Source organism: Cololabis saira, chromosome 15 (assembly GCF_033807715.1).
Source record: "Cololabis saira isolate AMF1-May2022 chromosome 15, fColSai1.1, whole genome shotgun sequence".
Classification (NCBI taxonomy): domain Eukaryota; kingdom Metazoa; phylum Chordata; class Actinopteri; order Beloniformes; family Belonidae; genus Cololabis; species Cololabis saira.
In genome coordinates, this window is record NC_084601.1 from 15,145,123 (window position 1) to 15,170,087 (window position 24,965).

General features: G+C 41.3%; 3 protein-coding genes across 3 annotated transcripts; 1 reads left to right on the forward strand and 2 right to left on the reverse strand.

The window, feature by feature from the left end:
- The first annotated feature begins 489 nt into the window (after nucleotides 1–489).
- Nucleotides 490–11,834, forward strand: wipf3 (WAS/WASL interacting protein family member 3). Its single transcript, XM_061742735.1, has 8 exons — nucleotides 490–783; nucleotides 2,427–2,515; nucleotides 4,652–4,784; nucleotides 5,834–5,995; nucleotides 6,100–7,032; nucleotides 9,792–9,932; nucleotides 10,792–10,893; nucleotides 10,978–11,834. The coding sequence occupies exons 2-8, from the start codon at nucleotides 2,444–2,446 to the stop codon at nucleotides 11,016–11,018; spliced, it is 1,584 nt and encodes a 527-aa protein (XP_061598719.1). The 5' UTR covers nucleotides 490–783; nucleotides 2,427–2,443; the 3' UTR covers nucleotides 11,019–11,834.
- Nucleotides 11,557–15,325, reverse strand: LOC133461624 (peptidyl-prolyl cis-trans isomerase FKBP14-like). Its single transcript, XM_061742736.1, has 4 exons — nucleotides 15,054–15,325; nucleotides 13,698–13,849; nucleotides 13,120–13,247; nucleotides 11,557–12,938 (listed from the first exon to the last, which is right to left on the reverse strand). The coding sequence occupies exons 1-4, from the start codon at nucleotides 15,245–15,247 to the stop codon at nucleotides 12,780–12,782; spliced, it is 633 nt and encodes a 210-aa protein (XP_061598720.1). The 5' UTR covers nucleotides 15,248–15,325; the 3' UTR covers nucleotides 11,557–12,779.
- A 321-nt stretch (nucleotides 15,326–15,646) lies between these two features.
- On the reverse strand, nucleotides 15,647–24,026 carry LOC133461131 (acetylcholinesterase collagenic tail peptide-like). The gene is made up of 18 exons (XM_061741912.1): nucleotides 23,664–24,026; nucleotides 23,103–23,209; nucleotides 22,855–22,964; nucleotides 22,636–22,755; nucleotides 22,375–22,419; nucleotides 22,234–22,260; nucleotides 21,056–21,127; nucleotides 20,858–20,920; nucleotides 20,751–20,777; nucleotides 20,244–20,288; nucleotides 19,414–19,449; nucleotides 19,205–19,285; nucleotides 18,595–18,691; nucleotides 18,363–18,502; nucleotides 18,165–18,284; nucleotides 17,911–18,040; nucleotides 17,380–17,482; nucleotides 15,647–16,404 (listed from the first exon to the last, which is right to left on the reverse strand). The coding sequence occupies exons 2-18, from the start codon at nucleotides 23,203–23,205 to the stop codon at nucleotides 16,335–16,337; spliced, it is 1,389 nt and encodes a 462-aa protein (XP_061597896.1). The 5' UTR covers nucleotides 23,206–23,209; nucleotides 23,664–24,026; the 3' UTR covers nucleotides 15,647–16,334.
- Nucleotides 24,027–24,965: the final 939 nt, after the last annotated feature.

Genomic DNA, 24,965 nt, shown 5'->3' on the forward strand with positions numbered 1-24,965 from the left:
CCATTCTCTACTATTACTGTCAGTAGTATAGGGAGGAGCTCGCCTGTGTCACTGCATTCCTTTGTAACAATTGCATTTTAAGGTGTGGGTAAATTATGAACGTTTATAAAATTTATGACATCTCATTAGGCTGTTTAAATTTACTCCACACTTGTGTCACGGCGTTAATTGATGTACAACAGGTTAAACGGGGACTGGATTCTTGAAAATTGAATATGCAGAGAAGGAGAGAAGGACGGAGGCCGCGCTGTAATACCTTATTTCTACCACAAGGGGGCAACAATGCAACGCATTCACACCGCATTGGAAAAAACAAGAGGAACAGTATAAAAGAACACATTATCTGGTTTATCCGATGAAAAGTCAACATCTTTGTTATGGCTAGGTTACTTTAACCCACGAGTGTAAATTTAAGTTTAGACGAGCTGCAGTGATGACGGGGTCCTGGGAGGCGGAAAGGTGTGGCTTGGTACTGCGCGCTGCAGCTCAGAGAAATAAACCGCAAGCAGTCCAGAAGCTGTTGTTGACCTGGTCTGAGTCTATCAGGAGCTCCAATATGGACACAAACATCAACTAAAAAAGGATATTTCCTTAACAGTATCGATTTGCATATATAGGATTTATCTGTTTGCAACTAACTAAAGATACAAGTGGTGTCCTAATTTGAGTAAGAGAGATACTTTTCTCAGATCCGCTATGAAGAGCTCACCGAGGACGCTGCGCTGCGCTCCATCGCACTGAAGTTCTCTCTGCAAACAGGTGGATTTCCAGTTTCCTCAGAGGGTAAGAATATTTCACACACTGTGTCATACGTGGATACTCTTACTTCTTCATTTCACATGATAAAATGCGCTGAAATGAAGTTTAGGGAGTTGTTGGTTGCAGAAGAACTGTTAGAGGGTCATGATCATGAAGGAAGCTTTATTCTTATCTTATTTATGGCATTCCTATAAGGAACAAGGCAAAATATTCGAGGTGCAAATGTGTCCATTTAATCTACTTTTAATGGAATGATTACAGGTTGAATTTTAATTGTGAAAACGTGGATGCTTTCCAGGTAGCCATAGAGGTTTGCTCCACCAAGTCGGACTAAACTTTCCTCAAATTCATTGACCACTGTCAAGCTCACATCTCGAACAAAAACTACACACCCAAACTTGAAAATGATCCAGCCTCAGATTACTTCAGGGTTTTTTTTTTACTTTTGAGTTTTGACTATCTCCATGACAATCTCTTCCCTAAGTGTAAAACATTACAACATTCACACACTAGCTACTATTTCACAGAATTGTGTCAAATGTGTATTCATATTTTCCCACTATTACAATTAGACCACCATATTTGTGTCCAATGGCAATAAGCATATCTCAACACGAAAATCACGTGACTGTACTCTATATAAGGTTTGATCAGGTGTCAGAGGTCTCCTTTTACTTAGGAAGAACAAAACAACCTACATTGTCCAACAACGAGTGTCCTGAGAGGTGAACTTCCACGCATTGTCCCTCTTGTTTGGCCAAACCTCAGCTTAATGACCAGGTCTGGCCCTTTAAAGATCTTAACTGTTGGTGTCAGAAGCTGTTTGACACAGATATGGAGATAGAAATAGCAACGGACAGCCTGCCAGTTGCAAACAGGGAAAGCATGAACTGCACCACGCAAACACACACATATACACACACACACGCAAACATGGAGAGAAGGGGCATTCAGAGATTCAACAAAAACCTGTCCTGTTCTGTCTTTTATTAAACTGCTAAGGAGGAACATGTGCAAATTCCACAGAGAGCTGAATGTGCCCAAACATCAGCCTCCCTTCAGCATGCAGTCAAGGCAGACGACTTGTGAAACTTTGTGATGGCGTGTGGAGGTTTCAGTGTCTGTCACTGGACTATAGGTTGGAACACGGTGACACAATCCTGGACATGATGTGCTCCTGGAAAGCTGTAGTAGTGATCCAATTAGAAGACATCCTGCATGTCGCTGCGCAGCGCGTTAAGTATAATGTGGAAAAATAAAGAACAATGTGTTTGCATGCTGTTATGTTTTCCTCTGGACTTCCTCAACATGTTTTCCAGTCATAGGGAAGGGTAGGAGTCCATTACTTTGAACACAACACTCCCCATTGTTCCCATCCCAAGTCCTGCCACAGGGCATTGTGGGAAGAAGAGCAGCAGCAAGGGGGGGGTGGGTCTGATTTCTGTGGAGAGGATGGAGTTCTTGCTGCATCCTGTTTTGAGCTGTATGGTGGTAAAGACTTTTCCTGTTCAGAGAAGAGGCCAGAAGGTCGTCCAATGAGCCCCTTTACCCTTTGCACAGTGGCAGTCTCTCATGTGACGAAGAAAAAAAAAAAGCCCAAGAAGCTGGTCAGTAACTCGGCTGCATCAGTAGATGGCTGCTATTTGAGTGCAGACTGTATTTTGCAGGTACCTGAAACTTTGACATGCCTGCCCCACCTCCTCCCCCTCCACCGGCCCCCCCTCCGCCGCCTCCACCCACCGCCGCCCTGCCGCAGGTGAGTCTGTCTGTCTGTCTGTCTGTCTGTCTCGAACTCTTCTAGCGCTTTTGAAAACACTCATTGGTGTCCTTTCTGCTGAAGATCAACCGAACACCTGCGGGGTATTTGCATTATTGATTGCCTCCCACCACATTCACACTCACACACATAGAACAGGACAGAGAGCTGACTCTCAGTAGCAGAGGGGTGTTACGTTTCACAGAGGCCTCACACTGTCCTCCTGTTACAGGAGCGGCTGCAGCCTCCTAACAGGACCATGACTCCAAAAAATGTGGAATACATGAAAACAAGGATCCGTTCATGAATCTATCAACACAAACTGAAACTAACCAGCTCCCTCTTCTTTCTTTTCTTAACATTTCTTCATTTCCTACCTCATATTTTCTGTATCTTTTATTTGAATCTGTTTGGCAAGAAGCAAATAAGATGCCTTACTATACATCAGTATCAGTCGTAGTTTGAACTGGCTCAAAATTCAAATTTAAGAAAACTATTTTTGTGTGTGAGTTTATTATATGCAATTGGGCAGAAAATACTTTTTTAATTAAAAAAAAGACAAATTGCAGTTGTTTCACCTTTTATTGATAGTTAAATTTGTAATTTAAAAGTGAATCTGATAGTTTTCCTTATGAATCCTGCTGTTCTTGTTTATTCAAAAGTTTTATAGGGGTAGATAAGAGAAGAATGGGCACAGAGATGACAGAAAGGTAGACACTTCTTCTCTGACTGTCAGAAAGAGTTTTGTCAGATTCCTGGTGAGGCTGTTGGTTCAGTCTGGACTAATCAGAACAACCCACCCAGAAACGTGGGCCCAGCTTGTGAAACCTTTAATTTTGCATGCAGAAACTTTTTAATTAGGATGAAAATAAGTAAACATTATGATTCAAATTTTAATTTCCAATTTAACTGACTTGCAGTTACGATTTAAATGCAGTTTGTACGGTTTTGCTTGCAAACCTCATCTGGTCTGAGCTCATTCTCTGCTCGAAAACTGCACCTTGTGAAATGTGCTGGTACCATTTACACCAGTACAGAACATAGCGAGCCCGTTGTGACTGGGTCAGGGTGGGTTGTATACGATGACTCAAACAGGAGCATTCAAGAGCCACTATTCAAAACAACTGAGGCGGCTGCAGAATTGCTAATGACACCTCGGATCAACAGGTTTTTACTGCAAAACCAGCAACAGTCCTTCCTGCTCCACTGCGCGCCATTGTGAACGTTTCTTGTTGTTATTAGTCTGGTTCTCTGCTCACATCACGTGCGTTATGTCTCTGGCTGGTCGTCTGCCTATCCGGTGGCATCCAGAGGCAGTTTCCTCTGCCTGGAAATCAGTTGAACCTTGTGGAACCGGACTAATACTTTATATTGACAAGGAAAATAATTAGCATGGATTTCCAAGCTATTTCGAAAAGATCTTTGATTGAAAAGTATTTCTATTTGATAGAATATTAAAGAAATGAAAATATCTCCATAGCCTTGTCATTTCTTTATTTTTTTTAAACGTGATGTAATCTGTTCCAGCTTTTTCCAAAAGTCAAAAAATGATTCAATTCAAATGACTTTTTATGCATTTTTACTGAGTTTAAAAAAAAAGAAAAAAAGCAATCAACTAAAAAAGCTTTTCAATCAAATGAATAGTTACGATAATAATAGTAAAATACTTTTGCGATTGAAAATCTGCTCTGTTTGATTGAATAATAAAGAAACTATTTACATGTGTCTTGTAACTATTTTCACACAAAATTCTATGTCATTTCTTGTGTGTGTGTGTGTGTGTGTGTGTGTGTGTGTGTGTGTGTGTGTGTGTGTGTGTGTGTGTGTGTGTGTGTTTTGTGTGTACTTTTGTCCAGTGGCGTTATGTTTTTCACCTCATAAAACTTATATATAAAACTATAAAAACTTCCTGTGAGTTCTTCAATTCTCCCTCTTTTTTTCTGTACATTATTTTAACAATCAGCAGTATTTAATGTACGACTATTTGAAAACGCTGGAATCCCTATTTTAAAGTTGAAAGGCATTTTTGTAATGGAATGTAAGGAAGTAAATTAAAAAACCTCAGTAAATAAGTTAGAAATGCTATTTGTAAGTGAGATAAAACCCATATTCCATACATCTTTCTCCATGTGCCAGTGCCCGGTGGAGCCCCCAAATGTCCAGTCTGGAGGAGGAGGAGGAAGGAATGCACTTCTGGCCGACATCCAGAAAGGAGCCAAGCTGAAGAAAGTCACGCAGGTCAATGACCGTAGTGGTCCCATTGTCGATAGTAAGTCCACCACCCTCACCATACTCCTGTACACACATGGTTGCTAGTAAACACTCGCTGCTGTCATATTATTAATCAAGTCAGTCACTAATCAAGGATTTGATCGTTTGAGTCTGTTTTTTGAATGCATTATGGAAAATAACGGTATGTGAACAAATGAATAAGACATAAAAAGGATGACACTGAGGGACACGGGAGGGCAGATGCCTATGTAGGTCAGAAGGACGATGTTGTGTTTCTATGGGCTCTATTTGAACACATGCACACAAACAGGCCAGTGCACGCTGTCAATGAAGAATGCCTATAACCCATAATCATCCAATCAGAGCAGTAAACTTGCAGCTCTAAAGGGTTGGGTTAGAGCTTCAGTGTTGTCTAAATTACTAAAAGTAAATGTGTGGGTAGAAATAGCTGATGAGTAATGTTTAGTAGAGTTTTAACTTTGACTCAGTCATCCAAAAAAATGTTAATTCAGTGATTTTTCATAGCCAGCTGTTTTGTTGTCTTGCTTTCAGTTTCAAAACAACGAGTGTATTCATCTATCAGAGACCAGGCTGTATAGATAGCTCCAAAATTAGTTAAAAATAAATTATTTAAAGGAGCATGAAGCAGGATTGAGGCAGGATTTATGAAAACAATTTGTATACGTATTAAGTTTTCTAGTAATAATGTCAGATGAAGCGTTCCAAACCAAAACGAATCAGCCCTCTAGCGTATCTCTCCGTTGCCTTGAACAGGCTGTGTGCTGCAAAATGTGCTGCAATTGTGGGGCCAAATTTCCCGCGCTGTCCTGCGGATGTGACGTCACATGACGCTGCATGCATGTTCTCCCCGTTCTCCCGTGCTGGCTTCGCTGTTGGCTGCAGTACCCCCAACGGCCGTCGTGGCGAAGGGTGGCGCTAATGAGTCTCATTTCTTAAAAGGAGCCTCATGCTCCTTTAAAAAAATGTAGTGAGCAAATTAAAGAGACACATTTCTGAATGTTTGAATAAGTCAAAAGGAAAATACATATTATGTTGCATTGATATTAAATAAGTGTCATTCTCCAGAGCCCAAGACTAACACTGGAGATACCGCTGGAAATGCTGGTGCTTCCAACGGCTCCTCTGGTGGGTCGGCCCCCATGGGCCCCCCCCTCAGTGGGCTGTTTGCTGGAGGGTTTCCCACTCTCAGGCCCATAGGACAGAGAGACGTAGCGGGCAAGACTCAAGGTTGGTGCGGTTTTTTCATACCCTCCTTAGACTGATGCATCTCCAGCTGTTATCTGCAGCAAATCCGGCCATCGCGGTGACTTTCGTGTGTTTGTGTTTTTAAGTGTCTCGATCGAGCTCTTCAGCCTCTCTGCAGCCGCTGTGGAGCCCTCCGGCAGCAGCCGAGGCCGGCAGCGTTTCTGAGCCTCCCAGGACAGCGGAGGTTCAAAGCTCCTTCCACCGCCAGCTCGTGCCTTCTTCTTCTGCTCCACCATCTCCCTCTCACGGCACCAAGCCCCCACCTCATTTCCCTGCTTCCTCTCCCGCTGGTCCTCCCCATGCACATCCCTTTGCTCATCCTTCTGCTCCTCCACCTGCCCCTCCCTCTGCTCATCCACCTGCCCATCCTTCTGATCATCCCCATGCTCATCCCTCTGCTCCTCCGCCCGCCCCTCCCTCCGCTCATCCCCATGCCCATCCCTCTGCTCATCCCTCTGCTCCTCCACCTGCCCCTCCCTCCGCTCATCCCCATGCCCATCCCTCCGCTCATCCCCATGCCCATCCCTCCGCTCCACCCCCACCCCCGCCACCTCAGGGCCTCCAGGACCGGCCAGCCAGCAAGCCTCCGCCTCTCCCCTCCTGCCCTCCCCCTCCCCCTCCATCCCAGGTTACCAAGCCTACGTGGCTCCCCCTCCAGCAGCCTCTCCACACATCTGTGCACCAGCCTTCGACTCCCCCTCCTCCTTCTCCTCCTCCAACGTACCAGCCTCCGTCCTCCGTTCAAGGAGACCGTTCCTCAGGTTGCTTCTACACCCCACCTCTCCCTACAGTCTACTCCGAATCCTCCAGGTTCCCTATCCTGCGCGACAGCCCCCTGGGACCCCCTCCTCCACCTCCTCCACCTCTACCTACGTCTTTAACCCCCAGCTGTCCATCCACCCTTCCTCCACCACCTCCCAAAGTGGGCCCTTTACCCTCGCCAACCATACGATCACTGCCTCCGTCGTACCCCTGCAACGCTCCGACTCGACGGCCACCAGCCGTGCCCAGAAGTGCAGGTAGGTAGACGGCAGTGTTGGCTGTTGACGTAGATCAGGGGGGTCAAACTCATTTTGCTTGGCGGGCCGGATTTCACCAATTTTGTTCACGCTCAAAATAACAAAAACGGTGCGGAAAATGTTTTCTCTAATTCTTTTCTTTTTACTATTGTTATCTAATCTAATATCAGTTTAGTTAATTTTAAAGGAAATATGCACTTAGTTTACACTCTAATTATGTAAAATATATTTCTTCAGGATCTTTTCTTGAAATTTCTCGTTTTTTTTCAAATTATGTAAGATACTTTTAATATCATTTTACAAAGATAAACAGAAACAAGTATGTTTTTTTATATTTCGCTTTTTTATAGGAAATTTAATTAAAAGCTAAATCTTTCTTATTACATCCGAGAGTGTTTCTTTGTGATTTAGAGATTTTTACAGTAAAATTAAGTGTATTTATTTTTAAAAATTGGCACGGATATTTACGCCAGTGTGCCGAAAAAGTCAGCACTTCTCTTTTAACTCTTTTACTTTGTCACTATCCTCGTATTCAAAACTGAAATTCTCCGAATAAATATCTTCTATCATCGTTTTTAGCAGTGATATTTTTCCTTCGAAAATATATAATAGTAGTCAGTTAATAAAAATAAACCACCGTCTACAAAGAAATAAAATCAGCAAATGCATTCTAGAAAAAAATGTCGAAAACTGCTCTATTTGTGGAATAACGATGGATTTGTAGAATAAATATATTATCGGATATGCTGCGATTCATGGCAATTATTTATGCCTTCCTTTTTAGTAAATTTCGTTTTTTTGCGTTGGAAACTTCTCGCGGGCCGCATGAAAACCTCTCTCGGGCCGCATGCGCCCCGCGGGCCGCACATTTCACCCCCCTGACGTAGATGCTCACCCTCTTTCTGTCAAAGAACATACCTGTGGATGCCCTTGTTTTTAGAGGCAAAGATTAAACCTTTTTTTCTTGGTTGTCTTCTCCTCTTTAACAATCACATCAAAGTACAGATAATCTGAAGGAGTCAAATGAAAAGGTTAGAAAAGGTGAGAAAAGGTCACCATCACTGCTGCATGCTGAAAGCAGAGGAGGCACAAATCCCTTTGACCAAAGTTCCCAGAGAAGCGTGCATGGGAATTAATTGCAATATAAAAAGATGTATGCACATGTTTCAGTTTCACTTGACAGGTTTGCAAAATCCCCACCTGCTGTGTTACTTAGTCTTGTTTGCTGGCTGCCAATTTGTGCCACATTGTTATCAGATTATGAATTTGCCACCAAAAAAACGAAAGAAAATTAAAAAAACAACAACATACAGTCAAAAACAGTCAGCTAGTGTATTGAACGACATCCACAGATCAAGGGCCCTGCTATAGAAACGAACCAATAAACATGACCTAAATCAGAGCAAAGACTTTCTCTAACACATTCAAACGGGTTTCCAAGTAAGGTCTCAGGGTTGTGAGATCATTTTCAGAGTCAGTGGGAACAAGTTACCCTGCTAGATAAAATGTCGTTCTCATCCCTCTATGTTGTGTCTTAAAACATCATTCCCAAGTCCAACGAATACATCAGCATCCGGACTATGAGGCCAGGAAGCAAATCCCTGACCTTGGAGTTAGCAGGAGATTCTCTAACTCTTGAACGTCAGCCAACCCTCTTAAGAACAGCTGAGCAAGGCTTTTATCAACTTGTCATGTTTATGTAGTAGAACCCCTCTCCCGTTACTGATGCTGCATTCATGACAAGTGGAAACTTTAAGAGTTTAAGAGTTGAAATGAAAAGTCCAGTTTTCTACTTTCAAACTGTTGTTAGCTCCTTTTTTTATTGAGTGGGCTGTGTGGACTCATGGGAATTGGTTGTTATATACCAAAGCAAAAAGCATTGGAAACAGTTCTGACTTTCTAATTCTGAATACAGCATAATAGATAGTTGAAAAGGGATCATTAGATTTGATTTTATGCTGTTGGAAACGTTTGAATGCTTGTGGCTATTTGTCTCTCTGTAGTCTGGTCCAGGGTGTAACCCTGTCCCATGTTGACAGTTGGGACAGGCTCAGCAGACCTCGGCCACCTTGACTACGATTAAAGTGGGTATACAGGACTGTCTCAGAAAATTAGAATATTGTGATAAAGTTCTTTATTTTCTGTAATGCAATTAAAAAAACAAAAATCTCATACATTCTGGATTCATTACAAATCAACTGAAATATTGCAAGCCTGTTATTATTTTAATATTGCTGATTATGACTTACAGTTTAAGATTAAGATTCCCAGAATATTCGATTTTTTTGAGATTGGATATTTTAGTTTTCTTAAGCTGTAAGCCATGATCAGCAATATTAAAATAATAAAAAGTTTGCAATATTTCAGTTGATTTGTAATGAATCCAGAATGTATGACATTTTTGTTTTTGTAATTGCATTACAGAAAATCACAATATTCAAATTTTCTGAGACAGTCCTGTAGATAATGGATGAATGGATGGATGGATGTTGCGAAAATAATTGTAGAAATTGTTAGTAATGCTGTTTTGATATTTCTGGAAGTTCCAACAAGAGTACAGGTTGGAGACTGAGGCAGGTGACACAGCATTGCGATTAAATCCCTCAGGATGTAATGCTTATCATTTCGTTTTGTACATGTGAACATGTGTGACTGATAAAAATCACAAGTAAAGGACATGTATGAACAGATGCGGTCTGAGCTGACTTCAGAGAGTAGGATTTCAGACCTGTGTTCTCCTCACTTCCTCTTGGTAACAGGTGTGGGTCGGCTGGCTCCTCCCCCGGCTCCTCCGGCACGTTCCCCCACCACGGAGTTGTCATTTCGCATTCCTCCTCCTCCTCCGCCTCCTCCTCCTCTGCCGCCGTTCAGCCACAGGAACGGACACCTGCAGAGCCTAGGTAACACGGTGGCATATGTGTCTACATATTCATAAGTTGAAGTTAATTGGTGTACATTTCACCAAATGCACATAAACAAATGCTCCCAATATGATGAACAGAGGTGTCAAGTAACAAAGTACAAATACTTCGTTACCTTACTTAAGTAGAAATTTTGATTACCGTATCTATACTTCACTGGAGTAATTCTTTTTCAGACGACTTTTTACTTTTACTCCTTACATTTTCACGCAATTATCTGTACTTTTTACTCCTTACATTTTAAAAACAGCCTCGTTACTCTATTTCATTTCGGCCTTTAAAAAAAACTATCCAGTTAAATTGCTCCATCCGGATAGAGTGAATTTGGTTGTGGTTGTTTCAGATATCTTGTCCAGTTTTGTTCTTACATCCGTTCCCTCAGATTCCTGCAACTAAACTTGGATGTACATTCCAATAAAGGTTAGGATAAATGATAACATGCCTCTGAAGTTTGACTTTTTGCACCATTACAATACTTATAGGCAACTAGTCATCATATCTCCTGCTCTCTGAAACACATGTTAATGCTCAATAGTACACATATATGGTTCTTTAATATATTTGCATTATACTAAGATGCATTCATTTTCAATGGCTTTTATCCTCAATGGCTTTTTTCCCCCTTACATTACTTTTACTTTTATACTTTAAGTTTTGAAACCAGTACTTTTATACTTTTACTTGAGTAAAAAACTTGAGTTGATACTTCAATTTCTAGAGGAGTATTTTTAAACTTTAGTATCTATACTTCTACCTGAGTAATGAATGTGAATACTTTTGACACCTCTGCTGGTTACGAAAGTCTACTTCTATTTACTAATTTTCTCCAAATAAACAGATGACTTTGAGTCCAAGTTCCAGTTCCACCCTGTAGAAGATTTACCGCCACCGGATGAATTCAAGCCGTTCCCTCGGACCTACCCCAGCAAAGAGAACAGAGGTAGCCACACGCTGCACTTATTATTCTCCCTTTTATCCCAGGACGTGTCATCTGACCCCCCGCCCCTCTATGGTTTCCCCACAGTGAACCCCAAACCGCCTGGGATCAGGACACACCTCAGATGAGTCATGGACTCGCCCTCTTCCTCATCCCTGACACGCAGCACAGAGAATAATCTCCATAACTTCTCCTCTGTCTTTAACGACAATAACACGACTGCCATAGGGCCTCTGTGCAGCTGCGTTCAATGTAATCGTGTGTGCACCAGTGTGTGTGCGTGTGTGTATACAAGTGTCAAACAGGACCCCGCCTTATTCTGACAATGTGACCTCTGACCTTTTCCAATGTGGAATGTTTTGAATGTATGTGAGGAGGAGGACTCGCCACGCTCATAAGCTACAGACAGATAGCACAAAGACGCTCCAGCACAAGTGTCTTCCAGTAACTACATTTAACAGTATGTGCTTCATTAGCCACACTTTATATATGTATCTGCGTCTTTACTGTACTGCGTTTAAATTCTGATATCTAATACACTTATTTGTTTTTAAGATACGCTGTTCAAAACAAATACAAGCTGGAATTTAAGTGTGTTGAAATGTGTTGCTTTCTAACCCACCGTTTAAATGATCAAGCACAACAATCATGCAGAATCTTTTATATTTTGTTTTGAGTTTTTAACAAACAGTGAAAGTGAATACGTGATTAAAACAAAAGCCACATCTGATCTGATCTTTAATGTGAAAACAAGATTGTGAGTCAAGTCTTGGTTATTTCTCATCTGCATTGCAGGGTATGTAAAACCTGAGTGATCATTAATCCTTGTGCAGTGCAGTGGTTCTCCCTTCTGCTAATGTGATTTAGACAAAAATAACGTCATAGAACAGTTACTAACATTGTGAAGACTGTATTAAGTTTTAATAAAGCAAATAATAAATGTGCGACTTGATATCAACATCTGGGAAGACAGTGCCACCTGCTGGCTCAATGTGTCAACTGCCTCAACGTGAGCTCAAATAAATCAAAGTACATTTGTTGATACAAGATGAGATGATTACTGAACTGAAAACACTGGCTTTAAAAATCAAAGCTGTATTGTCAAAGATAAAGAAAGCTTTGGTTTTCTTTCTTCTGGATTTGTGTACATGATGCGACTCAAACTGAAAGTTACAGAGATTAAAAGGTATTTTCTTTCAGCACAGTTTAAAAAAAAGGGAAAATTAATTAAGTGAAATTAATTGTCACAACCTGTTCATGATGAAGGCTCAGGAAGTCTCCAGCAACAAAGAAATGGCAATATATGATGTTTAAAGTCATAAGGGATTCTGCACTGACAGATTTCCCTACAGCATTTGGATTTGTCCAACACATGGATTTCAGGGACGAAGGTCCTGAAATCCATTAACCTTTAACAGTGTAAGAACTTCAATACTGAGCATGTTGTTTTACTAGGAGCCCTTACACGGAAGAAGTGTTATACAATTGTGTTGGTTACACTTTCTTATTAAGCTGCAGCAAGTCAGTGTGCTAGTTTAAAAAACAAATACCCAATTTTGTCCTTATTAAAGTTCTCCAAATGCTATAGTTTACACTTTTAACCTGAAAAGCACAAATGACAGTCAAACGTGGTAAGATTTTTTTTTACTAATATACAGAATAAACTGTTACTACAAATATAATAACTGCAAAAACTACTAAGTATTTAAAAGGGCCATGTAAGAGAAGGTTAAATCATTTAATCCAAGTCCAATTTTCCCAAACAAGTAAATCAATTCATAAAAATCTACCATCATCACCAGCTGTTCAAACTAAGCCACATGTCATACGACGATAACCTGAGAGACTCTCTAAGATGATCTCCACCCCAAAGCACTTCCAGCATGACCTCACAGTTCATCGTGTCTGTATGTAAACTCTCTGGAGGATATAAAACCATCCTTGTTTGCATCCTCTTTGGTAAAAATGTCCTCCACCATGTTCTCGTGTAGCGTGTCATTGGGAGGGTAGCCATGGCGCTCAAACTCCTTCCTGAGGTATTCTTTCACCTGGCAGACAAGAAAATAAATAATAATAATTAAAAAAAAGGTGGGACTATATTGACTGATAAAAATACTATAGGCTCATGAGCTACACAAGGGATCAGAGGTTTACTGGAATGATGGGGGACTGTTCAACTGAACCTGAAAATGCTGTTGATGAAATCAAGAGTGTAACAACTGCCTTCACCTCTTGTCTGGAAAGCCTCCAGTCATCGTTGATGTCCATTTCCTGGAAGGACTCGTGTGACCGTGGTCCATTTCTGATCTCAAGCAACTCAACGATAAAGGTCAGTGTGCTCTCCGGTGGGATCTTACCTGAACACAGACAGCACAGAGCAACAGGGCGAGAAGGGAGCGAAAAACATTTTTCATTTCATCACTGTTCGGGAGGAATGAAGAATTGCTTCAATGAGCTGTAAAGGTATAAATAAATGTGTCTACATGTGTATTAGTTCTACAAGGTATTTTAGGTTTTTGTTGTCACAGTGAAGGTTAGTTTGCACAAAATGCACAGATCTTTTAGTTAGGGTGAGTTCTGCTTACCAAAACAAAGCACAGTATTGTTCACATGCTTCATGCTGAGAAAAGTGGACTAATGTCACTAAACGAACCCTTCATTCAGTGCTGGGAGTCCTGGGAAGCCATTCAAAACAGGACAGAGAAATAAATAATTACATGCAAAATACCTTTTTAACAATATTCTATATACAACCAGCTCTGCAGCATGCATTGGAGCTTAAAGCATGTTTTAGAGGCTTGCAGTACCTTTCCCTTCCTTTCCATAAGCCAGCTCCGGAGGAACCACCAGTTTCCTCTTCTCTCCAGCACACATGTCCTGCAGACCTAAGTCCCAGCCTCTGATTGCCTGTCGGATCCCCAGCGTGAACCACATCGGCATCTTATCGTTTTGGTTTCGACTGTTGGGCAAAAGCAGAGTTGGACTGTGTTTAAATATTAGAGCATATTAGAGAGGCTAATACCAAAATCCCCTAAAGTGTCAATTTATACATGAACTAGAGTTCAGATTGAAAGAAAAAAAAAATTAGTCTGACAATACAAAATGCTTACATTTTTGAGGGGAAATTATGCATGAAGTGAAACACGTTGAGACATATTACTCGAGACTTTGAGTGAGTAATTTCCCACTAATTAGGGATTCAACTGTAAAAGAAAAGATAAATGCAACGAGAGTGTCACAGAGGTCAGGGGAGTGTTGTGGTGCGGAGAGACTCCAGCCCCTAAAACTGGTTCCTGTGAATAATAATATTGTTGGAAAGGGTGCTAAGCATGTCTCAAACTTTTCATTGAGACCTCAGGAAACAGCATTATTTCATTGCAACCAAGTTGCAAACTGAAGAGGAAATTTAAAATCTGCAAAAATCCCACTGCAGAGCCAGTGTTTACCTTGTCCAGTCCGGGCTAAGACTGACACATAAGCGGCTACAGCAGGTATAAAAGGTATAATGACCTGTTTCAAGCTTACAAAAGCACAATGGTTGTTATTAGAACTTAAGTTATGCACACCTGAAAACATGATTATTAGTTTCAACAACCACGGACAAGAAAACCAAGGATGAGCTGATGCAACAGGTTAGGGTTAGTGGCTCTTCTGTGTGAGCATGTTCTCCACATGCTTGTTTGGGATTTTCTTCAGTCCAAAAATATGCATTTAAAGTTATTCTGATGTGACTGTAGAAGTGAATTTGAATTGCTACTTGTCTCTGAGTCCATGTGATGGACTGGTCACCCGTCCAGTGGTGGTCCACATTTCTTGTCCACTGACAGCTGGAATAAGCTCCAAAGTCCTTCACTCAACCCTTAAAATGGGATTTAAGCATGCATGTTAAATGAATGAGTAACTGGTTCTTTTGAATGTACAGCATATTGTTTAGTGATTTGGTTTTTTTTTTTGTGTTTACTATATAAAGTCCTGTCTTTTAATCACAATTGCCCACATAATACCACATGAGTTGAAACTTCTGGTGATTTCAATCTGAAATGTCACTTTCTTTTTATAAAGATCCAGAGGTAGACGAGAACAAAAGAGGAAGCATCAAGAGAAAAAAGAGGGTTTGTTTGAGGAGTTAATAAGCCTCATGTCAGTGGGAGAATATACTGTACCTGGAGTGAAATACGGTCCCATTTTCAAAGTATCCATCATGATGCACCAGCAGCATGTCTCCGTACTTGGTCTTGCGGTGACAGATGAAAGGTCTGTGCTGAACTTCTATCTTCACCTCAGCTTCAGGCAACTTTCCCCCGCTGACAGACGCCAGCAGGGAAGAGCAGAGCCAGCTCAGCACAGCCAGCAGCATACTTTAGGAAAACACTACAAAAAACAAACAGCAAGAAACTTCTTTTCTAGTCTGAAAAAGCTCCAGCAAAGCGCACACTTGGTTCTCTACGTGGCAGGGACATCACAGTACAATAGACTTGAGGCTGATTTATGGTTCCGCGTTACACCAACGCAGCTGCCACGGCGTACGGCGCGCGTCCTACGCCGTAGGCTCTGCGTCGATTTAACGCGGAACCATGAATCAGCCTTTATAGACGCTTTCCTCTGATTGGCTTCCGTCTTCATTAGCCCCTCCCACAACCACTCCCCTTTTACACACGTCACCTGAAACTAAAGCAAACACTGCCTTTTTTTATTTATTTATTTATTTTTTATTAAATTCACATCCATGCAAGAAGAATATCAACAATCACATCTTTATGGAGTCATTTTCATGCTAATTTCGCTAATATTACATTCATTTTGTTTCTGTTGGATTATTTTCACATTCCCATCTACAGGACCAAAATCTGACTAATACTTTTAGGCAATGGTTAAAGCAGCTTGTTGTGCAAAGAAACTGATTTACATGCAATATCACAACATCACATATCATAAACACATGTTTTTGTAATATTTTACACAGGAATAAACATTCACACACCCCTGAATTGCACACTACAGTACCAACTGTATCTATAATATAAGTGCCTCTTCAAAAATGCTATTTTTACCATTTCCGTATCAAAGAGGACATAGCTTATTTCTGCATTAACAGTCGGCAAGTCATAAGCATTGTAACTTTTTCACAGGATACAATCATTAAATCGTTAGTATGTTTCCCCCATCACAGAGTCTGTAACAGTGCTGCAGCCAGTGACTTGATAGTAGCAAGGACCTGTTTTCTGAGGCTAAATCAAAGTATAACTTCTAGGTGAGAGTTTAAAACTGACTTCCATGGCTGTCCGTGGCTCAGAGCAGGCACAAGACCTTCCAGTTAGCACTTTCAGTCCATCTGTTATTACAGAGGGGTAAAGACTTCAGCGGAGACTTGAAGTATAATTCCCATCATCAGAAAGAAGTGCAAACATCCACGGTGGCCATTTAAAAAAAAAAAAAACTTGAATTCAGGTAAAGTACTTGCATCCAGTAGAATCAATGAGGCAAGAGTCGGTGCATCTGAGATGCCCAAAGGACCTGCAAGGGACACAAAAAATTATAATTACCAAGCAAATTGGCCTATATTTGCACCCAGCAGACAATGTTAGCATTTTACTTCCTTACAAATTTGTCTTTTTTTATAAATACTCCTAGAAAGACAGGCATGACTATTGAAAGCTATTCAGAATCACATTTCAGACCATCATCAAATGCAGTTACTACTATTAGGTTACTTTTACACTTAAAAATCAGTCTGATCATGTCATAAAAACATTTCACTGGAAGTCTTGACAAGATGTAACTCCATTTGAAATGTTACAAAAGACGTTTGAAGGACCACTTGACTGCTGTTTTGTAACTGTTTTCCCAATGTAAGGTTGTACATGTATCCATGTTCTTTATTTTTTTTTGTGTGTGTTTCACTCATAGTGACAAGTACCGTCTTATTTGCTCAGGAGTCAATATAATATAAGTTAAAACAATATCCCATGCACACTCACACACACTTATTTTTTTGTCTTTATTCTTTATTATTTATATATTGCATTATTAGTTTGCCATCACTTTTGTGTAGTTATACTTTTTGTTTTTGTATGTTAATCTTGTGTTCTTTATAACACATGACATTTTAATAACTTCGGCGGAAGCTTCAAATAAGCCCATTGGGTTTTTTGCCTCTTCCTGCACCTATAGTATTTATATTTGATATTTCCTGTATATTTTTAAAACTGTGCAAAACAATAAACTAAACTAAACATAAGCTGCTTACTCTGTGAACCAACTAATTATTTTTCAAAATCCTTCTGAGAGCACGCATCTTTGGGTGGTTTCAGAGAAGTCACAGTAAGGGTACACTAATTGTTCACGTGAACTTTGCAGTTCCCACATGGGTGCTGCTAATTAAAAAGCAGCCACACTGAGCGAACTTGACATCAATGAATGTGTAACCAGCAAGCAGCACAATAATGAATGAACAAAACATTTGCTGGTCTGAGAAGTCAGTGAGCATACCCGGGCAGATAGGATTTACAGGTCTGATAACCGAAGTCCTTTCCATCACACTCCTCCATGCCTTCGTGGCGGTAGCCGTCTCCACAGTAGGCCCACTTACAGTCTGCAGCACCCGAGGGAGGTGGATGAGGACAACGCAGCGCCGGCGGGAGAGAGCAGGGGAGGGAGGAGGCAGATAAGACATTACTAATTTCTTTGGCACTGCAGTCTGTTTTTAGTGATGCCAGATAAGCATTTTCCCACTAATTTAATTGAGCAGAAGCAGAGTAGTGTGCAGTTGGCAAGAAAAGAAAAAGGGGGAGAATCATGCAGATCAAGGTTTCTACAGAGTTTACTGCCTTTATTCTTTGCCATGCGGACACAGATCTCTTTGTTGTTTTTTAAGGCTGCTTCTGTGCATTTAGATGTATTTAGACGTACAAAAAACACAATAACACAGTACCTGCTATACACTTGCATTCTGAAGTAATTCTTTAATAACTTGCCTCTGTCTTTAAGAAAACATTTCTGCATTAGAAGTGTGTAACTTACTGAGACATGAATCAGAGACTACTTGGTTTCCATCATCACACTCCTCTCCGTGCTGGGCCTGCACCTTTCCATCTCCACACACGCCGACTCTCTCCGTCTCCGTCTCCATCGACTGGAACGGCTGGAAGGGCTACAAGAATTGTGATATCACATGTTTTCTATTGGTATGGAGATAAGAAATCAGAGTGTTTATGACACGATTGATTGTTTACTGTTACAGCGTACTATTGCAAATGCAGCCTCAGTATCATCACCTGTATGGCGTTCCATCCATCTTTATCTTTAAAGTACAGCATCCTCTGGTCCTTCCTGAATGCTATTGTGTTATCTAACTGGAGACGGCCCATCTCCTCCTCACTGTTCACCACAAATATCTACCCAAGAACAGATGATTAATAACTAACTCATCAAAGATTCTATTCAGTTTGCATTGAGAAGTAAAAAGGTCTTACTGCAGTGATTTTATTGGTGCCATGCTGTTGTGTGTAGCTTGCAAAAGGGGCGTTATTTGCTCCAAAACTGGCATCACAGTCACAGCGACCTGGTGTACCTGGGAGACCCTTCTCTCCCTTCGGTCCCACAAGATAGAGACCTACACGAGAGTGCATTGATAACGCACACAGCAAGTAAATTAGTATTTAGGAAAGAGCTGCAGATTGTCTATTTGTGCTTGTGTTACAGTACCTGAGGCAGGAGGACCAGGTGGGCCTGGGTGGCCATTGGGACCTGGGGGTCCTGATGGTCCCTTGACTCCTGGTGTTCCAATATGGCCCTTCATGCCCTGTACAAACCAGGTTTCATCCCAAAATTTAAAAAAAATACATGCAGACTAACAGAGGGTGACCTGCATGTATATGTCAGAGGTGCATAGCTGCGATAATCTGTTTTGGTGTGGGGGCTGGTCGATATGGACAAAGAAGAATACTGACACAGGAAATAAATTAACATTTTATATGACCTGTTTTAAGCAGTCAAATTTAACTTGGTGCCACACACATAATGCAACACACACTTTTATTCGAAGGCTTTAGGCTTGTGTATAGTAGGTAACATGTTTCACAAAAGGTAACCTTACTAAGGTGGAATGTAATCAGCATATTTTAAAATCATAACCACGGCTTTGCTCAACAGGACTGTGCATTTTTACTTTGTAAGTCAGATTTCATCAGCATTTTTACTTGGAATCTGACCCCCCACCCCCACAATTGTATTATCATATAGTTATTTAAGTCAAATACAAGCATACAGGGACTTGAGCTGTACTTATACATTAATCTTGTCATTTTTCCGTAACCTGTTTGCCTCTCTTTCCTGGGCGCCCGGTTGGTCCTCTCTTCCCTGGAACACCCGGCATTCCCTTTGGTCCCATATCACCCTAAGAGGACAGCAAAGTAAAGGAGTCATCAGAGCCCTGAGTAATCAAGCAGTAGTACCGTAAGCATCAGAGTAATCAAGTCTTTAAGAGACCTCTTTCTCTTTAGTCTTCTATTTTTGTTCTCCTACCTTTTGCCCGAGCATCCCTGCCAAACCGATGGAACCCTGAACAGAGGACAAGTGTCAGTTTGAAGCTAAGGAAGTGATTAGCTCATACACAGCAGAGACGAATGACACGCAAAATGTTAAGCGACTGTGCCCCTGAAATAAACATTAGCACAGTTTAAATGTAAAGATATAAAAGGTAGTGTCTCATGAGACAGTATTAGGAAAGCTGTTTTTTTGTGTGTGTTTAAAAAAAAAAAATCTAATCAAAACAAAGTCGAGATTCCAGGGTGTGCCGCCTCTAACCTGATGACAGATGAACCGGGCCTGAACAGGAGGAAGAGGATGTCGAAAATGGGCAGATGAAAGGATGGATGTTGTGTTTCATTTAGCTTTACTTCCTGGTTGTTTTTGCTTTTGTGGCAGAAAAGCCAGAAAATGGATTGTCTTGGTGACTTCTGTTGTTCATTGTTCACACACTCAGTTTGCTTGCTCCCACGCCTTCTGTCGGCCGTTTCCCCCCTCAATAGGTTTATATTCTTCTCTTTTTCATTATGTTTGTCCTGCTTGATTCTTATTATTGTGCTGTTCCTCATACGTTACCTGCTCTTCTTGTTTTGTGTTCTAATTTAGATTAATGACTGTTGGACCACTTGTGTGTGTTTCAATGTCAAAATCGATACACGATGCAAACAACTGGGTTCACTAACACACAACAAAGAGTGCTCATTTTCAAAGTGAGGCATAAATACCCTAAATGAAATGAGACAGTAATGTTCACACCATTTAACCGTGCAATGATAATCAACCCAACAGCAACAACAACATCAACAAAACGAAACCTTCTATCAAACCTTGTCGCCTTTTGATCCCACTGAGCCTGGGTCACCGTGATCCCCCTTGTAAAAGAGGAATAAGAAGTGGAAAGAAGGAAAAGACGCAAAAATAATTAGCGAAAAAAAGATAAAGCAATGTGTTTGGTTTAAATCAACAACAAAAGCAATACATTTAAACGCTATATATAACGGATCATTCTGTAAAGACTTAATTTCAAATGTTGAAAAACTGGAATATTAATGAAAAGTATATGATTGTTTAGACCCCAGCAACATACAGGGGGATATTTACCAATGTGCTTCATCTCTCCTTTTAACAACACTGTAAACCAGTTGCTGTAGTTTTTGTGGTATTTTTTCTGATGCAGTAAATGTTACCCAAGATGCTCCCCAGTTCTTTTACCTGTATTTTGTTTGCAAGCGTTGCGTGTCTTTACTTATGAAATGACATTCCAGCCTTTTTTAAAACATGGTCACATTTTGGTAGGAAGGTAAGGGATGATAAGACTATGATTCTGAACTCACCTTCTCTCCTTTGTAACCAGCTAAACCCTAGAAAACATAGACAAAGAATTGTAGAATCAAATTTGTGCGCTAAATGAGCAAGTTCATGTTGTAAAGAAGTGACTGACCTTCGTTCCTGGTGAACCCCGCAGTCCTGGTAAACCCATAAGTCCTGTATCCCCCTTCTCACCCTTATAAGAAAAGAATTGAAATCATTTGACCGTCTCTGTCATATGCTGCATTGTCTGCATGGCAGGCCACATAAATCTGTGTAAAACCAAGTCTTTTTAATGTTTCCTGCTACACCAGAATCCCATGACACTTACCTTGGGTCCCCCTGGACCAGGCCATCCTGGAAGTCCTTGTTTCCCTGGAAGGCCTGGAGCACCAGTACGACCCTGCAGAAATACAAACACAATCTCTATCTCTTCCCCATCTTTAGCTCCACCCAATTTCGTGCCATGCTACCCTGCTGTACGTGTCATGCTACCCCTATCTCAAAGGTGGGTATTACAAAGCTTTAAGACCTATTTCAATAGAGGCACGCTGTGGACGGAGGTGGAAAGGGAAGAGGATTTCTGACTCTATCCCGTAAAAAAATCAGCAGTTATGATCAGTTATGGTGTTTGAAGAGGACTGAATGTGCCGTTTGAATAAAATGTATTAGTCATTTTGAAATCGGGCACATTATTACTTCTTACCGCATGAAAGACTATGCAACAAACTCCAATTTGTTCAAGTGTTAAGACTTTTATCTTCTATTGCAGTAGGTTTTCTCGAATTAGATATTATTTACATGTTTGGGTAAATCATTTAGAATAAGTCACAACTAATCCCTTTTGTTTTTCCCACTGAGGTGTGACAGAAACAGTTCAAGTGATGCTACGAATCAGATAGGAAGAAATGATTACAATCTACTGCGAGACCCATTCTAGTTGACCAGGCAAGGAGAAGCTTCACCTGAATTCATATGATAGAAGCACGCTGTCATTTTTGCTGGCTGTCATTAAAACCGCAGCGTTTAGAGACATGGTGAACCCGCTGTTTGTGTGTGGAGAGATTTATCACATACAGCAAAGGCACTTAAGGAGATTAAAATGTACAAGCGGAGTGCCGAAGAGGCTGGATCAGCAGGACTGGGATCCACTATGAGAAGCTAATGGAACCGGGCCAAAGAGACCAGAAAAGAGGAGGGGGGGGAATGAGCAGAGGAGAAGAAAAGAGGGGAGGAATGATACAGGGGCGAGGAGGATGAAAATGACAGGGGACATTTAGGGACTGTGATCTGTGTGGTTGCAGCATCCTCTGAGACTAATGTAGCATGACCCATTTAGCTGCTGCAGAGGATATTCTGAGAACATCAATAGACAAATCACATCAGAGCAATTGAGAATGCATAGAGGAGACAAGGGGAGGCAGAGAGCGGGAAAAAAGATCAGGATCCCATTATTCCAAGGACGTGCGAGATGGAGAGGACACATGCAGAAGAGGAGGAGCTGCCCACCTTTGACCCTGGACGTCCAAGTTCTCCCTGGGGGAGGAGAAATGAAAGTAGAAGTAATGTTGTTATAGCGGTGATTAACACAAGGACAAATCCCTCAACAGAAAATTGCATTTAGAGACATAAATCACAAGAAACACACACCTTCTCCCCTTTCGGCCCCCTTATACCAGGTAATCCACCAGGACCCTGAAAAAAGACACCACATTTTTAAGCTTCTCACATTTCTTATGTACATACAGGACGCATGTGTGGAGAGATCAATACTAAGAAGATAGTCAGGGTCTCATGGGTGTTTTCCAATATACAACTGCTGTTATCAAATTTCTAAAGCAGCCCAATGGACTGTGATTTAATTAGCTTGAAACACATTGAATGGTAATTTATTCTAAAACAAGGCCTCACTTCTGGTCCAGGTGGTCCAGGTGGTCCTGGAGGTCCGGGTGAACACCTCGGTGTCGCAGGCTTGCCTTTTTCCTGACCCTCTCCTCCTTGGACACTCGGTAGTAACATCCCATTACCCTCCTTTATTCAATCAGTTAAATACAGAGAATACCAGATTAATTGGTGGCCCAAAAGTGGACATACGATGTGTGTAACAGAGGGTGTGTTATGCAGACCTACAGGGGAGTCCCGCTTCAAATGCTGAGGTGGAGGAGGGAAGAGCGGTGGAGGAGGAGGTGAAATGAGACAGCAGGGGTCAAACCTCAACTGCTCATCCAGGAACTTGTAAGCTATGGGAGGAAAATGGAAAGAGCACCATGCATCACTGGCAGTCTGCCCATCTGCATGGCTGCAGTGACACACTCACCCAACACGTTCTTGCATAACACAACTGCAACACAGGGCTCACTTGGAGGCGGCTAACGTACCTGAGCGGGCTGAGAGGATGCTGTCCATGTAAGAGTGATGGGATAAAGTCCACGCAGGACAGAGGAGCATTTGAAAAGTCACTGCAATTTTCATGAGGTCCATGTCTCTGAAACAGACAAGACACACTGACTCATAACACACTCATTGACAGCTTTCATATTTTCTTTATATCAGTTGGAGGTGTCACTCTTTCATCATTTCAATCCACTGCATTTCATGGGTTGGTGAAGTTGCTGCTCCCTGCTGCAGCAGATGCAGCCACTGCTGTAATTCCAGTCTTGAAGTGACCCAGCTCCATGCCAGAGTTAAACCAGCTGCCACTCACAGCTCATGTCAACAGTTGCATGCCTGTCATAAATTAATCTACACAAACTCGTATGTCTTTTGCCAGAAACACAGGCCACTGATTGTGGCAACGAGGATTATAATCTCCACAAAAGATGCTGACCCTGGCTCACTTTGCGCAGTCATGCTTTCTTCCTACATAACCAGAACGCAGCACATCGTCCAACTGATTAATCAGATGCAAACTAATGTAAAATCAACAGGCTTTCCCTTACCTCCCACCTGAATTGTGTGCAGACTCTCAGTCTGGCGCTCCTCTCACTTAAATGAAATGCGCAGTGTGCAGCCCCAGTGCAGAAGAGCGTGGCTCCGTTCACATCTGGCGTACAGTCTGCAAACCTGCAAAATCTGATTCCCCTATCGACCCGCTTCTATTCTCCCTGCGGCTCAATAAAAACACAGTTGTTGACAGATGACCTTTTTTTGTTTCTGTCTTGCGTTTGCGGTGCTGGATGCCCTGCAGCAGCGGCGGAGGAGCCAACACAGCGCCGACGGCTCGATCCCAGCGGGCCGACTGGATCAGAGCAACAGTGGCTGTGGAGTGATCTGGATGGAGCTGCAGGACAGCTGGCTGGACTATAGGAGCTCTGACACTTCACAGCTTGCGTGCTTTACTGTGTCCTGGCACGTTTTGTTTTGTGCCATGCTGCTGGTGATGGGTCTCCTCGGTAGAGCAATAGCGCCCTCTGCTGGACATTTACCATGGCCGCGGAACTGTATAGTTACATAACTTTACTTTTACAGTCATTCTTATCTGAAACCAAGTGGGATACTTTTGGTTGTTAGGGAGATTTTTACTGACACTATTCTGTTATGAGCCAGGAAGGAGGCAAAGGCAGATGCTTTTTTTCTTGTCAGTTTTCATTGTGACTTCCTAAAATGGCAATTTTATCATTTATCATTTAGTTTCACATTGGTATCTACGGAAGAGTATTAGGGCCACTTAAAAAAAAAAAATAATTCTGAGAAAAACATCAGAATTCTGACCTTAAACTCAGAATTCTGAGAAAAAAGTCAGAATTCTGAGAAAAAAGTCAGAATTCTGACTTTAATCTCAGAATTCTGAGAAAAAAGTCAGAATTCTTACTTTAATCTCAGAATTCTGAGAAAAAAGTCAGAATTCTGACTTTAATCTCAGAATTCTGAGAAAAAAGTCAGAATTCTGAGAAAAAAGTCAGAATTCTGACTTTTTATACTTAACTTAACTTGACTTTTTTTTTACTTAAGTAATGTTCTTAATGGGTACTTTTTACTTTTACTTAAGCAATTTTCAAGCAGAAAATCTGTACTTTTACTTAAGTACAATATTTTTGTACTTTTTACACCTCTGGAAACTACGGAAGAGTATTAGGGCCACTTAAAAAAAAATAAAAAGAATTCTGAGAAAAAAGTCAGAATTCTGACTTTTTTCTCAGAATTCTGACTTTTGTTTAAGTGGCCTAATACTCTTCCGTAGGTATCAAATGCTTTGCATCACAAATTTCCATCCGAAGTGTTTACAGTAAGTCCAGTTAGTT